Source organism: Myiozetetes cayanensis, unplaced genomic scaffold (genome assembly GCF_022539395.1).
Source record: "Myiozetetes cayanensis isolate MyiCay16 unplaced genomic scaffold, myiCay2020 scf18, whole genome shotgun sequence".
Classification (NCBI taxonomy): domain Eukaryota; kingdom Metazoa; phylum Chordata; class Aves; order Passeriformes; family Tyrannidae; genus Myiozetetes; species Myiozetetes cayanensis.
In genome coordinates, this window is record NW_026087389.1 from 916,204 (window position 1) to 931,050 (window position 14,847).

A 14,847-nucleotide genomic window follows, 5' to 3' on the forward strand; every position below is an offset into this window, starting at 1 on the left:
GAAGGATGGAAACATCTGGCAAAAACACAGCTAAAGAGCACAGTGGATCTAACTGGCAGCCTGAGTTTCCCACTGGACTACCTGGCAGGTGTTTGTGACATGCCCAGAGCTCCTGTGCTGCTGAAGCTGCTGTGTCCTGCATTCCACTCTGGGAGCAGAGGAGGAGCTGCTGCTGGGAGCAGAGCAGCTTTGGTGCACAGATGAAGTGTTTTTCTCTCCACAGCTGGGTGAACTTCTCCAAATACAACAAAGCACATCTGTCATTGAAGAGCCTCTTCCCGTTTTTGGGTATTAAATAAAGAATATTGCACCCTCAACAACACACAAACTGACATTGTTACTCCTGCCAAAAGCAACCAAACCTGTTCATTACCCATAAAACATCCCAGCAAAGCATTTGCTCTTGAATATATTTGCTGACAAAACTACATTAGCCACGCAAAAAGGATTTACAAAGGGATGTGCAGGAGCAAACCAGCACCTATTTTGAAGACTGGGTGATTTATTTTTTATCTTCTATTTCTTGTGTTCCTCATTCTCAGAGTGTGTCTGCCTGCAGCTCACAGAGCAGCACGAGATGAGGTAAATTCTCAAGTCACCGAGTCTTCTGCTACGTCATTTTTTTGCCATTACAGCTTTTATGAGCTCCTTTCACGTTCCTGGTTTTTCCCATCTTTGCACACACCTGTAATATATCCCAAAGACTCTCCCAGCCTGGTTTCTCTTAGCATTTATCTCCCTACAAACACTTTACCTTGTGACATTCTCAGACCTGGAGGAGAATTACACCGATGTTCTGTGCTGCCAAAAGCTGATGGAGTTGAATTCCCCTCGCCTGCCTCGGGGGGTGCAGCTCAGGGGGTGTGTTACTGCCTGGGAAACGGGTCAATAGCAGAGAGGAAATGACATTTCACGTCCTCAGTTCCAAGTCTGAGCCAGTTTTCAGAGCGATGTGTAAGATTTAACTATTGCCTTCTTGATTTTACAGAGTGAAAATCTACATAGAAAGCGTGAACTTGTAGAATAACCTTTCTTTAAAAAAACCCCAAACAAACAGTTTTCATGATTTTCAAGTGTGGAAAGGGGTGCCCACAGCTCTGGCTCTCATCTTTGTGGATAATTTTCTAACTGCACATGGAGGGGACTGAGGGTCCTTGTTCTCTGGATGGTTTTGTTCTGCCATTCACACCCAACTTTATCAAAGCCTCCCAGCACTTCAGTTCTCAAAGCTGCTTTCCCCCTGCCAAAAGCACCACCCTGGCAGGGTTTCTGATTCACTCCAGACCTGCTGCAGAAGGATTGTCCAGGACTCCCACCCGGGCACCAGCTGCCACAGTGCCCATTCCAGCTCCTGCAGTGCCCTTTCCAGCTCCTGCAGTGCCCATTCCAGCCCCTGCAGTGCCCATTCCAGCTCCTGGCCAGGTCCATCCCCTCAGCCTGGGGCTGTCTCTGTGGGTGTTGCTGCACTCAGCATCGTGCTGACCCCAAATGCTCCTGTGAGCTGGGCCTTGCCTGCCAAGTGTTTGGTACATGTGCACTGAAGGACACTTGGAGACACCCTCTGAGACTCTCTGCATTACAACACACGACTTAGGACTTCTTCCAAAGAAAGCCCAGGTACAACCAAGACCACCTGCATTTCAGGATCAGAGAATCACAAAGCGGTTTGGGTTGGAAGGAACCTTAAATATCATCTTGTTCCCACCCCCTGCCATGGGTAGGGACACCTTCCACTTGACCAGGTCACTCCAAGCCCCTTCCAACCTGGCCTTGGACACTTCCAGGGATGGGGCAGCCACAGCTTCTCTGGGCAACCTCCCCCCATCACAGGGAAGGATTCCTTCCTAATCTAACCCTGCTCTCTGGCAGTTTGAAGCCATCCCCCCTTGTCCTGTCCCTGCAGGCCCTGGTAAACAGCCTCTCTCCATCTTTCCTGCAGGCTCCCTTCCAGGCCCTGGAAGGATGAAGTGCCATAAGTGCTTTAGCTCCCTGCTGTGGTACAGGAGCAGCGCTGCTGGATTCACGTGGTTTCTGTCAGGTATGTTGAGGCTGTGCCCTTATCTGAACACAAATTACATCCAGCAGCCGTCTCTGAACCAAATGCATCAAACCCATCTGTGATCCCACAACCCCCTGGTTTCATTCCAAGAGCCCTCCCCGAGTCCGGCTGCAGTCACAGCTTGTGAGCAGGACCTACGCGATTCCAGCCTGCTCCTGTTCCATGCGTTTTGGAGACCTGATGGAGGACTAAGGAATTAGCATATGGTCATTCAGCAGGCCAGTGGTTTGAAAAATTCCCTTCCAGTTGGCTGAAAGGTAATTCTGCAATTTAAGATAATGAAAGGTGTTTTGCTGGTCACAGCTGACATGAGCAATGAAAGACTGCAGAATTTAATGAGAGAACAAAATAAACAACATCTATTATTACAGCACATCAGAGCTGCTGACACGGTGGGCACGGGGACTCCCAGCCAAAACATGTAATTGGGACGTGTTTTAGGAACCTGCTGATGCAATTATGCACCTTTAAACTCCTAACTGGACCACAGGCAATTTGGCTGAGGGTGTAAGAGAGGCTGAGCTCAGAAATGCCCAGCTATGGCCAAAAGCTCTGCAACCAGGCTGGAGATCTTTCTGGAAGGGCTTTGCATTCAGCAGTGATAATGCTGTGAAATAATTCCCACAAAACCAGGCACCCCCAGCCCCAGGGGTGTGACTGTCACACGTGTCACCTGGTGACTGATGTGACACATGGAGAGGACCAGGGGAGCAGAGGATGCAGAGTGTCCCAACAGTGCCAAACAAACAAACAAACAAACAAACTTCCATCTGCTCTGAACACACTCTGCTCCAAAGAAAAGCACAAAACCAAGGCCCAACAACAAAACCAAAAAAAAAGAATGAGCAGAAATCAACTTGAACATGTTATTTTAGAAAAATACCATCTGTTGGCAGAATATTCCTGAGCATCCAACAGCGCTGAGGAGTCGCTTGGATCTAATTCCAATCCGAATATTTTACCAAAAAAAGGCAGGTACAGCCGGGTCTCTTGCCAGCAGGTTAGACAGTTAATTACTCTCGTCACCAGCTCACTATTCATAACATTTGTTTCCAAATTCCCTAACAGAGATGTTTGTGGCAGTAAATTGATTAGTCTGAGCCCAAACAGACTCAGTAGGTGTTGAAGTGAGCAGGATCTGCGTAAATTGCAAACAGGATTCTGAGTTCCTTAATATATTTCTGTTTGTGGGGAAGGAAGGATGGCAGTGTGGAAGTTGCCTCACCTCTGTGTCAGTGGCTCTGTCTGTCTCCCAGGCCAGCCAGGGCTCCCCATCCTCTGGAGGTGAATGCTGACCCCCAGCTCGCTCCACGCCCAACACCATGAGCTGCAGGAACATTGCTCCTTAAAGCAAGAGGAATTTTCCCCCCCATTTTTCACACTCCTCTGAAATACTGGGAAACAGCAGCACTCAGCTCCCTCCCTCCGGAGCAGGGAGTTATTAATGAGCAGCAGCCGCTTCCTCGGCGCGTGCGGCGCGAGCCAGGATTTATAAGGGCGGTTGGATCTGTGTAACCGACGTGTTTATGGAACCATATTGATAATTATCAATACCATCCATCTTCCCAGCACTTGTTTGGCAGGATTGCAGCCATAGATCACGCACTGCTGGAGGCCATCAATAAGGGGCTGAGGGATTGCAGGCAGCCGGCCCGACACGGCGTGCAGGGCTCCTGCAGCCAGCACTCATGTTTCAAACCCTGCACTGCTCCACACCACCAGACTGTTCCCAGTCCCAGGGCACATCCATAAAACAATGCAGATTTTCTTGTTTGTCTCTGCAAGCCACATGTTTAGGCATCTTTAACATGTATTTGTTTCTGTTTGCAAACAAATTAAGGAGGGAAGAGGTTTCATTTTATCTGGAGCTCACAGTCAGCCCTGCCCGATGCTTTGGAAGTGAAGCACGTCTCGAGTAAGAGCTGCTTGAAATCTCTGCAGTGTAATAATGGACAGGACATGGTGTTCTCCATCCCTAGTCAAGAATTCACCTTCCTCAGCCATCCTGAAAATGTGCTGCAGAGCCCCAGTGCCCAGTGACACTGTTATGAGCCATAACACCGAGCTGGAAGAGTGCACTTGACAAGTTGGAGATGCCAATGCAATTAAGACAACATGATGCACCCTATGCAGACACTAATGGCCTTATTACAGCACTCATTAGACAATCAGACTGCAAAACAACCCCACGTTGGCCTGTTCTGGGAAGATCTCCCTCTCTAAGGGTGAGTGAACAGGTCTCATGGAACCACTGCACCACTCTCAGATGAGGGTGAAGGTGAAAGAGGGCACCACCTCTGCCCCCATGGACAGGCAGCCCAAGGGGGATGGAAAGGGATGGTCTGAGATGACCCCACACCTCAGCTGGGGACACACGACAGAGGCAGGAGCACTTCCCCAGGGAGAGCTTCCTCCTGGTGTCCAGTCAGCACCTCTAGTTCATCATGCAGGATCTCACCACCCCCCAGCTCACTGCTGCCTGAGCACAGGAAGCAGCTCATGTCCCCGTGCAGGAGCCTGGGCAGATCTCTCCAGCCTTGGCACAAGGAAAACGCTTGGAAAAATAAGGTTCAGCAATTTCACAGGGATTGTTGCTTTATTTGTTGATTTGACAGTTCTGGGATACTTGCAGGGGGAATGGGATGGGAAAACATAATAAACCTGGGACCTGCTGAGTTAACTCTGTCTAGAGAAAGAAGCAATATCACCAAATTTCCCAGGAGAACCTGCGGTTCCTCTAGGAGTGATCCATTTCTTTCTCCTTCAGGCACAGCAGTTCCTCCAGGAGAGGTGTGTTTCTCTTTGTGTCAGGCACCTCAAAGCATGAGGAGTTGCATTTTTAGGAGCCAGCCATGTATGGGAGCTGCTCTGCCAGCCCCTTGCACTCCTGCAATGCCTCTCATCCATCAGCCTCAAAGGCTTCCAGAGACTCACAAACAGGGCAGGTACAGCGAGGAGACAGCTGGAGAGGGGTCTGTGGGGCACGCTGGGAAAGCAGAGCATGGAGGGTGAGTACTGCTCTCAAATTCCAAGGGAAACATCAGGCACAAAAACATCACCCTGCATGTCCTGGCCACGCTGCCTTCAGCCACCCTCACCGTGTCCTACTGCACAAACCACAGGGGCTTTGGTGATCCACTCATTGCCAAAGCAAAACCAACCAAACAACAAATCAAATTACCCACTTGAAAAGCAAACCAACCAGTGAACAGCTGGTACATCACACCCTCCCTTCTCCCCGTGGCAGATTTCCTCCTTTACACCACTGGCACTTCTGGCTTTCCAAACATTAAAGCTAAAACCAGTCAAAGCAGTTCCTGCAACGACACAACTGCCCTGTAATACCCACATGCACCCTCAGCACCGTCAGGGAGCCACAATCCTGCTTTAAAACTCCACTATTACCGTGGCCAGAGGATTTATCAGCTAATGGCATTAGCTGTATCTTTGCTTTCCCACAGGCGCTGGGGGTCACGGCTCAGCATTTCAGGAGGGATGCAGCTGGCCAAATTACTGATCCCAAAATCCAGAGCAGAGCATTTCAAATTGCAGGAGGACGTGAACTATAAACACTGTGCCTTAAATCTGCGTGCCAGGGGCCAAAAGGGGCTGACAGAGCTTGGCATCATCCTCACCAAGGACAGAGGCAGAGGGTGGTCTTCCCTGACCTCTCGTGGGAGAGGGGCGGGCCTCGTGCGATCACAACCTTGCTGCTGGGAGAACAAAGCACTGCAGGGGCTCTGCATGGAATACTGGCCAAGCCATTCCAAATTAGACATCTGCTCATTTTATCCTTGCGTGGATACCTGAAACACAGCCAGAACTGACACTAAATCATGCACTGGGTGCTGGGCAAAGCTGTGCTCAGTTGTGTGACACCAACCAGGCAAAGGAAAGGGGGACTGTGCTGCCCTCACGGAAAAGCTACGGCAGCTCCCAAAGTTTGCTGCAGTGAAAAGTCATAGAATATTTTCTTTGTTATCAACCAGCTTCTGACCTCAGATACAGGAATGCAAATCCAGGGTGAGTCAACAGCACCCAGAAGAGACACTTCACATACAAACATCTGAAGGGAAGCAGAGCCTGGCTCTGGAGGGTGCAGGGAGCCAGTGCCTGCCTTGGCTGGACATGAAACAGCAAAGGTGATGCCAGGGTGGGAGAACCACCAGGACTGAGAAGAATAGAGCCTCAGATAACTCACAAAACCAGGTTTATCAACTCATGACAAGAAGAAAAAAATCAGATAGAGCAGATTTTAATAAGTTGTTAAAGATCTCTTCTGTTTGTCTACCAACATAAACAACAGAAATAAAAATTAAATAGAAGTTCTTCTGTAATTTTACATGAAAAAATCCAGTACAACTGTCAAGATGAATCCAGTCTGTGACCACCACACTCCAAGAAAATACCAGGAATGGGAAGGTGACATGGACCATCACAGAAGAGCTCCACAACAGGCTGAAGAGCAGCACCACTGCCAGAGAAATAGCAAAACATGCTGGTTCCTTCTTGGAATGAGGACAGTGGTAAAGAAGAAGGTATTTACTCACCTATGATGGTCTTCAGCTGTTGTTTACCTACTCCTTTTGAGATATGGAGTGTCCTTACCTTCAAGGCCTGTGTGAACAACTTTTCTCTCTTGTAACTGAGGAAATTCAGACACACTGAACCGAGACTGCCCAAAGTGACAAGCCTCGTGGAAAACAAAACATCACTGCAGCAGTTTCCAAATCAAAATTAGCACTTGCACCAAACATCCTTTTTTTTCCCTTTCTGTGTTAGTAATAAAGGAATAAGACCTGGGGAAATATCCCCTGAAGGGTTATCTCCACAATAATTACTGAAGACAAATTGTAGCTTCTGGTAGTTTTCCCTGGGATGTACTTAATAGTCTTTACTTTGGTTATTTCCAGGAATCCTTGACTTCCCTGAACTCCACAATTTTCTTAATTATTGTAAGAAAACACATACAGGGACTACCATATACCTACACCTACATCTATATCTTGTGAGGAAGCAGGACACTTTAATGAGTAGAAGGGAAGGTACTGAGAGAATCTTAATTACTGATATGACCCTGTGGCCACAAGGATTCGAGGGTGAGGAAAGATCTCTTTTTATGGAAACATTTAACATAACAACAGGAATACAAATCAAGTTCCATTAATTTAGCTTTAAATTTTAATGAAGCAGGATGTGTCGTTTACATAAAGAAGGATTTACTTAATAAAATATTAATATTTTTTGCTAAAAGAACTGTAAATTGAAAGTTAATATAGGTTTCTTTAAATAGAACATCAAAAGTTGAAAACCAGTGAAAGAGCAAATCAAATAAAGCCAATCAAAATGAGCCAGAATCCAAAGAGAGCAAAATACTGTGGTCAGTCTCCAAGATTGGACTTTTGGTGACCCACATGCTATTAACTTAATTTAACAAAAAACCACAACATTACAAGTGCAGTGAGGGTGACGCTGGGTCCACACTCAGCCACAGGGGCTGTGACCCCTCCCTGTGTGCCAGGTATGCCCTGGTCACCCCTGGGGACGTGCTGGGGCTGGGCCATGGTCACACAGCCCTCCCTGTCACCCTGCACCCTGTTTGCAAAGGAAACCTGGCAGCAGAGGCAGGGAAGGGGCCATAACACACCAAGGATTCATGATGTCCTTGCATGGAACATTGACTGAGAGAGGAAAACCTCTTTCAACAAATAAACACTTCACTTCAGGAATAACCTTGCTCTTATTCAGGCTCTGTTGCTGAAGAGTCAAACTGAACTGAAACCTCTGGCTGAGGGTGCTCATAACACTCCTCAAGGGGCCAACCAGCTCTCAGGTCAAACTGGCACCACTTCTCCATGAGCTCGAGGCTCAAGCAACTTTCACAAAGTCAATCAGGAATCATGAACTCAGATCTCGAGACAGGTCACAGACCAGCTCTGCACGGATGAGGCTGACACAGACTCCAGCTTTCCCACCCACCACTCCTGGTTTTTTCATCTGGAAAACATCAAAGTACCTTTGATCCCCTGCTCCTACGTGCTTGTTTTCCTTTAGGCATCATCACAGAAAGGCCATCTCATCCATATGGATTGAAAGTACCACCGGAAAAGTGAGTCACTCCAACAACATTTAGTTTCAGCTTTCCAAAACCAGGAAAAACTGAAGAGCATCTGCAAATGAAAGCCCTGTGGTTTCGAACTACAACAAATTACGGCTTCATTTTCCAAGCTGGCAACTGGGGATCTCAGACACACAAAAGTAATAAAATTTGCATGATCCCCTAATGTCTCTATTAGTCTGAGGAGCTTTGGTATTCAGGGAATGGGGAAAAGGTTGCAGGACAGACAAGAACAAGATAATGTGCAACAAAACCCCATTGTGCTGCTGTGAAGAAATAGTAAAGATCCCTCCCAAGTTTTCCAGGATGAAAAAAAGCATTTGGTGACTATGGCTGACAGAGAGGAGCAAGGCAGGACTAAGCCAGACTCACGTTGAGCTGCAGGTCATCTGTCCACTGGCCGATGAGGCGGTAGCCTGGGGTGCTGGTGTTGGTGGTGTGGTACTGGAAGATGTCGTAGCGCCCCGGGGCATCCCCGTTCTTGTTGAACATCACTGGAGTGCCAGCACTGCCTGGGGGAAGGAAACAAGACAAAATCCAACCAACCAACACCAAGTCTTTACAAGATCTACTTTATTTAGTCACGGTTGAGAGTGTTCAGACTGGAAACACATTTCAGGCAAGGGTCATCTATCAACCCAGCCATCTAAACAGGACACTGGCATCGCCCCAGCCCTCTTCCAGAGATCAGCTCTCACTGCCTAAACCTGCTGGCTGAAAATAAACAGAACAAACTAGATGAGCCTTACCTCACTCCAGCTTTGCCCAACATAAGAAATATCAGAAGGCTTTCCTTCCTGCCCTCCAGCCTCCCTCCCATCTCTCTTTCCTCAGGGAGTTCTTCAGTGAAAATTGCTCCTGTGAATGGAGCCTCTAAATGCTGCTTTCCCCCCCACCCTGAAAATGTTCCATCTGCTTCTGTGAGATAGTGCTGTCAGGAGTCAGCCTGGGTCTGGTGAGTCTTGACTGGCATCCAGAAATAGCTTCCTCCTCCACAATATGTTCTCATTCCCGTAATCACCATGTGCTTGGGGTGGAACAGAACAGACTAAGCTTTAGGAAGACTGTTCCTTGTGTACTCCCTCATTTAGGCTCTCTGACACCGCCACAGAAGTGTCTCAGTGGGAACAGAGCAGGATCCTACACTGACTTTATTTGCCATGGACTGAGGTGATGAACACGGGTCAGGAAGTGCAGGACAAGGGACAAGCCAAGGAAAGCCCCCAGCCCTCCCTCCGTGCCTGGTGCTGAGCAAAGCATGGGGGTGCAGAGATGTCTGAGCCCTGGGACAGACGATCCCTGATCCTCAGGAGAGCTCTCACCACGACATCTGCATTTTAATTGCCATGGCATTAGATGTGAACCTTTTCTGAGATGAGAATTCAAAGCAGTGCTGCATTTCCTCAGATCTCCAGGAGCAACCTTCAAGGGTGACATTTATTTCAAGACATATTAAAATAGGTTTCAGTAGGGAAGAGCAATATTGTGTCAAGATTGAAGATTATGACAATCCTCCAGCATATCTATATTCAAAGCTTCCTCCTCCTGCGTAACTTCTTTTCCCTAAAGCAATGAAAAATCTCTCCTGTTGTAGCACTGAACTTTAAGATTACTGTTTTCTTCATGATTCCCATTCTTCATTGAATTCCAGTGAGTGAAAGAAAGGTTTGGAGGAGTGAATTAGCACAGTCTCCATTCTAGCCCTGGTAAATGGTTTCCTGTCTCTCCGACAATCCTCTGAGATCAGAACAAATTCAGTTCAAAGGCTGGTACAGAAAATCTTGCGCTGAAATCTCTGCTCACTGTTCCTTATGAGCACCAGGCAGATATTTAATTGTCATTACAGATTCATGTAGCCAGAATACATTTAGAGTGAAAACACTTAGAGTGAATCAGAAGCAATGGCTGTAATTCCTTGGCTCCCTGGGAAAGTCAGCACAAGTGGTAAATGGGATTGAGCTAATCACGACTCTTAAGGCTGGATATTATCAGTTAAGCTTGGTTTTGTCAGAGCTCACAGAAAAGGTACAATTGAAATGGCAGGAGCTCCAGTGAGGCTCCCAAAATGCAACAGAGACATTTGTGGATTCCCCACATCCTGACAAGGTCCCAGGACACGAAGAAGGGTCCGTGTCTGCTGGTCAGGAGGCACACAGTGAGTGGACATCATTGTCCAGGCCACCCACAGTCAACAGAGCTGAGGTAAAACCAGAGGGGAAGCAGCCAAGAGGACCCCTAGGTCACCTTCCTGGGAATGTCTCCCAGAGCCCTTCTGGCTGAGCCCTTTAAAACAATCCTTGAGGTCATGGATGCACTTGGATGTGCCAGGGCTGCAGGCTGATGGTCCAGAGCCCCTGAGGGGCACAGACCTGGGCATGGACACAGGGACTGGGCAGGGAGCAGTGAACACCTGCTGCTATTGGCAGGTACTGCACCACTGAAGGGTTAAAATGAGACAGAGAAAAGCCAGGAGAGGCCTGGGATCTGTTGGGAAGTCGAGAATCCAAATGAATGGGAAGGGTTGGTAACCCCAGGTCAGGAGTCAGACACAAGAGTCTCTCTCCTGACTTTGAAGTTGGAGTAATTGGACTCCCAGCCACAGATCTGCTTAGTAAGTGCAAGCCCTCCTTAACCCCGGTGTGGGCCAGGTACAGGCTCTGCTCTCCTTCTGTGCCTCCTGCCTGGGGGGACCCATCAGCCCTGGTTTGATCCCTGCAGCGTTTCAACCTCCACGCACAACTCGGGCTCCTTTGATGAAACAATGAAAACAATAGAATGTGGTGTAGGAAAACCTCATCACAGGGAGATGAACCAGGATTTTCGCAAGTGACCCTACTTGTTCTTTGACTTCTCGATCTTCTAATCATAAAAACATGTGGTTGTTTCACTGGTTTTTGATCATCTAGAATTTATTTTCTTTCTATTAAGATTTCCCAGAACTTTGCTTAGCCCCAGCAAGCACTTCAGAGTGTCAGCCTTGAGGTTGCAGCTTCCTGCTCCTGCAGAGGCCATGACAACTCTCTTCAATTCACAGCAAACGAGCTGCCTTGTCCCCACACAGACACAGGGTACACCTGCAGGAAGCACTCAAGACCAGACACAATCTGACTGAAGTTGTGGGATTTCAATCTCTTAATCACTGCAAGATGAGACACTGATTACCAAGAGGAGGACAAGGTGCTAGGCAGGTGTCACTAGCCAAGGTGTTTATTACTCAGTTCACGTTCATGGCAGGTTGAAGACCCAAAGGGCTCCTATATGAACAGCATCTTCAGCTTTTCACTGGCAAAAACACAATTGCACTTTGAGACTTTCAGACTCTGGCTGCTTGAACACTTGAGGTTTGAAGTTTTCCATATTTGGGGCCCTTTGTTCTCGAGGTAGTGTGACAATAGCAAAATGCACACTGAGCTCCTCACACAAATCCAGCCTCTCTTCATCAAAGCGTGGCTTCAGCTCTTCCTGCATTACCTTTGCAAGGAAGAAAAGACTCCAAAGCAGGCACAGGCAGGATGCTCTCAACTGCACAGTGCCAAGGAGATTCATTACATGCAAAGAGGATCTCAGGCTCAGGGTGCTTGAAAACAGGCTATGCTTTTTCTCTCCTCACACAGCCTGGACAAAGCGCTCCCACTGCTCCACTTTCTGTTCTTACGACAAATTCAGGTGGAAAACTGGGAGAACAGGATTTCACACACAGACTAAATTTGATTTCCAAGTCCCCAACCTTCCTGAGGAGTTGGACCCCTGCGCTGGTGACTCAGAAGGGCAGGCTGAGATCAAGACTAAACCCCGAGAGCTGACACGAGCCCAGCCCCTCCTCTGTGCCGGCACTCCCAGCCATGAGAGGATGGCTGAGGAACACAGAGGCACCACAACCCATGTCCCAGGAGCTCCCAGGTGTTATCCACAGGGAAAACCAGTTCTTGCAGCTGGACACCAGACAACATTAACTGGAAACTCAGTTCCTCATAAATTATGTCTCAGCTCTGTTAAAATGATGAGATGAACGTTCAGCATCTTTACATGTAAGAACTGCCCAGAGACAAGCACGTCCTTCCAGCACTACAATGGCCCAGGTGTGGTCCTGCACATGGAAGCTGTGCTGCCACAGCAGCTCTGTCCTTCACAATTAACCTTCCCAAATGAGGCAAGAGAACTCTGCAGACCTCCTCGGATCATTCATCTCCAGACTTGCTCCTGGCTGTAGTTAACATCCCTTCAAGGAAAGGAATTAAAATCTCCTCATATTCACCTTGCTCTTTATAAGATTTATACACGAAGGCAAAATATCCTTGGCATAACAGACCAAGCTTGACCACAAAATACCATCTGTGTTCCCCCTTTTAAAGCTCTCGGGTCCTATTGGCTCTGTGTGGGTTTTGTTAAGTTTATTAATAAAAATATTTATTAGGAGATGGCAGGAGGGGAGCTCGGGCTGTGGTGCCCAAGGAGGCCATGCAGCTTATGCAAACCCTCCTCCCCAGGCAGCAGCAGCCCTGCCTCCCACACTTCAAAAGGATATTTTTCTCAGTACTTTCCTAAATCTGTTTTAAATATGGATTTGGAGGTCTACCTTCTGGCTCCTGGTTAAATCTCAGCTCTCTATCTCATGCAGAGCCAGGGTGAGAGCAGCCAGACCTCCTGGGAAGTCCATTAGCAGGTTTATGAAGGAGAAATACCATTCCCTGCTGGAAACGACCCGCTCCGGGGCCACTGAGCTGGTGGCAAGTGGGTGTTCGTTAATGAAACTAATAAAATTACAGGAAAACATACAGAGGCAGGGAAATTGTGTTAATATTTAGGCGTGATTTATACAGTGCAATGCAGGGGAAGTACATGAAAGCCCGTTGTGCTGCCTGAAACACGGGGTTGGTGCTGCCACCAGCATGGCCTGGGCAGCACAGGGGGTAGATGATAAGGGAAAAGGGGTAAAGTGCTCTCAGGGTGTTTCAGCTCCTCTGAAATCTTACTGCAGCAATGATGGCTGGAGTAACTGCTCTGTCTAAATCACACAGTTCTGGCTTCCCAAGTGGACCTGGCTTCCCTTTAGCTCTGCCTTCCCCTGAGCACACACCTAAGGTGGGCTCTGGGCACCAGGATTTCAGCCAGTTAATTTCCTCCATGTACAGGAAACAATTTAAAGACAAAAACCTGATGTGTGATGGTAACAACCTTCTAGGGCTTCAGGAACCACACTGAGTCAGAGGCAAGCTCAGGCTTTTACCCCGTTATTTCTCCCACTGGAAATCAGGCTTCAGGAAGGGGTGCTAAACCAGCAGCAGCCACTCCTGTCTCTGGGCAGGAGCAGCCCGATTGCCTTGGCTAAAGCACGTTGTTTTCAAACAGGGGACCCTGTGGGCTCGGGGGCTGTGGGGCCTGGCTGCCGTGGCAGGGTGAGGGGAGCAGGGGCCGTGGCGGGTGCCAGGGCTGTGGGGCCTGGCTGCCATGGCAGGGTGCAGGGAGCAGGGGCCGTGGCGGGTGCCGGGGCTGTGCTCACCGTTGAAGTTGACGCTGCGGATGTACTTGAGCAGCCTCTTGCCCCCCGCGTGCTCCATGTCGGGGCAGAGCCCGGCGCTGTCGGCGCACAGGTCGCGGTTCATGTGGTGCAGCGCGTGGGCCATGGCGTACACGGCGTCGATCACGAACTGCACCTTGCCCTCCTGCTCGTACGGGGAGTCCTTCCCGATGCGCTCCTGCCCTGCAGGACACACGCACCCACAGTGAGGAGCAGCGCTGGCCCCCACTCAAACCCCTCCCGGAGCACATCTAAACACCCGCGTTTAATCGACACAGTGAAGCATTCTGAGTTAGGGTTTTACTAATTAAAACATAAACAAACCTCTCTTATTGCTACCAGAATCATTGACACCTCCTGCAAGTTGTTCTGCGTAATCCAGAGAAACAAATCCTGCCGTGATCACCAACTTGAAGCCCTAATCTACAGGGACCACCTTAGAGAGAGAAAACTCCAGGCCTTGAAAACTCCCAAAGCTCGGCTTTGAAACAGGAAAGTATTTAAAATAAGCACAGCTGGTATTTAAAGTCTGATGTTTTGTTCTGTTGCAAATCCCAGACTCTAATTGAAAGTTGGAGCCAGATTGAGGGAAGAAAGAGTCACTTCAGAGATGCCACCAAAGGGGTGCTCTGGAGAACTGAGGAACACGAGGGTATTATTGGCATCTCAGGAAGCTCCAAGTGTTGGCATCCTCGGCCTGCAGAGGCTGAAATGTCCTGCAGAATCCACTGATTGCCTCTAAAATATTTAGCAGGAGAGCCCTCAGGGAAGCCAGGCATTAATGCCACCCCAGGCACAGTGTGGCAGTCATTGCCACCACAGTGCCCGCTGTGCAGGAACCACAAACCCTGGGGAGCTGCTCAGCCCACAGGGCAAGGCAAGAAAAACTGAGAGCAGGGAGGGCTTTTGCACATGGAAAATCAGAACTGTGATCATGAACAGGCCGAAGAACTCCAGAGCAGTGACAAAATAGGTGAATCCAAACATCTGAAGGGGAAGGCTCGTGCCTTAACCATTCTCCCACCCTCAGGCTCAGGATGGAGGTGTAGCCTGGTGATGTGGCCTTAACCCAAGGCACTGAGGTGGCTTTCATGCCTTTCTGGTGACCTGAACAGGTAACTGGGTGCTCTGCAATTAGGCAGCAAACCAAAC

At 48.7% G+C, this 14,847-nt stretch overlaps 1 protein-coding gene across 3 annotated transcripts in view; it reads right to left on the minus strand.

The window, feature by feature from the left end:
• GRM7 (glutamate metabotropic receptor 7) overlaps positions 1-14,847 on the minus strand; it is a 216,276-nt gene that overhangs the window by 54,479 nt on the left and 146,950 nt on the right. For all 3 annotated transcript variants that reach the window (XM_050313094.1, XM_050313092.1, XM_050313093.1), the window contains exons 6-7: positions 13,678-13,878; positions 8,550-8,689 (exon numbers count right to left, since the gene is read on the minus strand). In XM_050313094.1, coding sequence (XP_050169051.1) covers positions 8,550-8,689; positions 13,678-13,878 — 341 coding nt within the window. The remainder of the gene's footprint in view (positions 1-8,549; positions 8,690-13,677; positions 13,879-14,847) is intronic.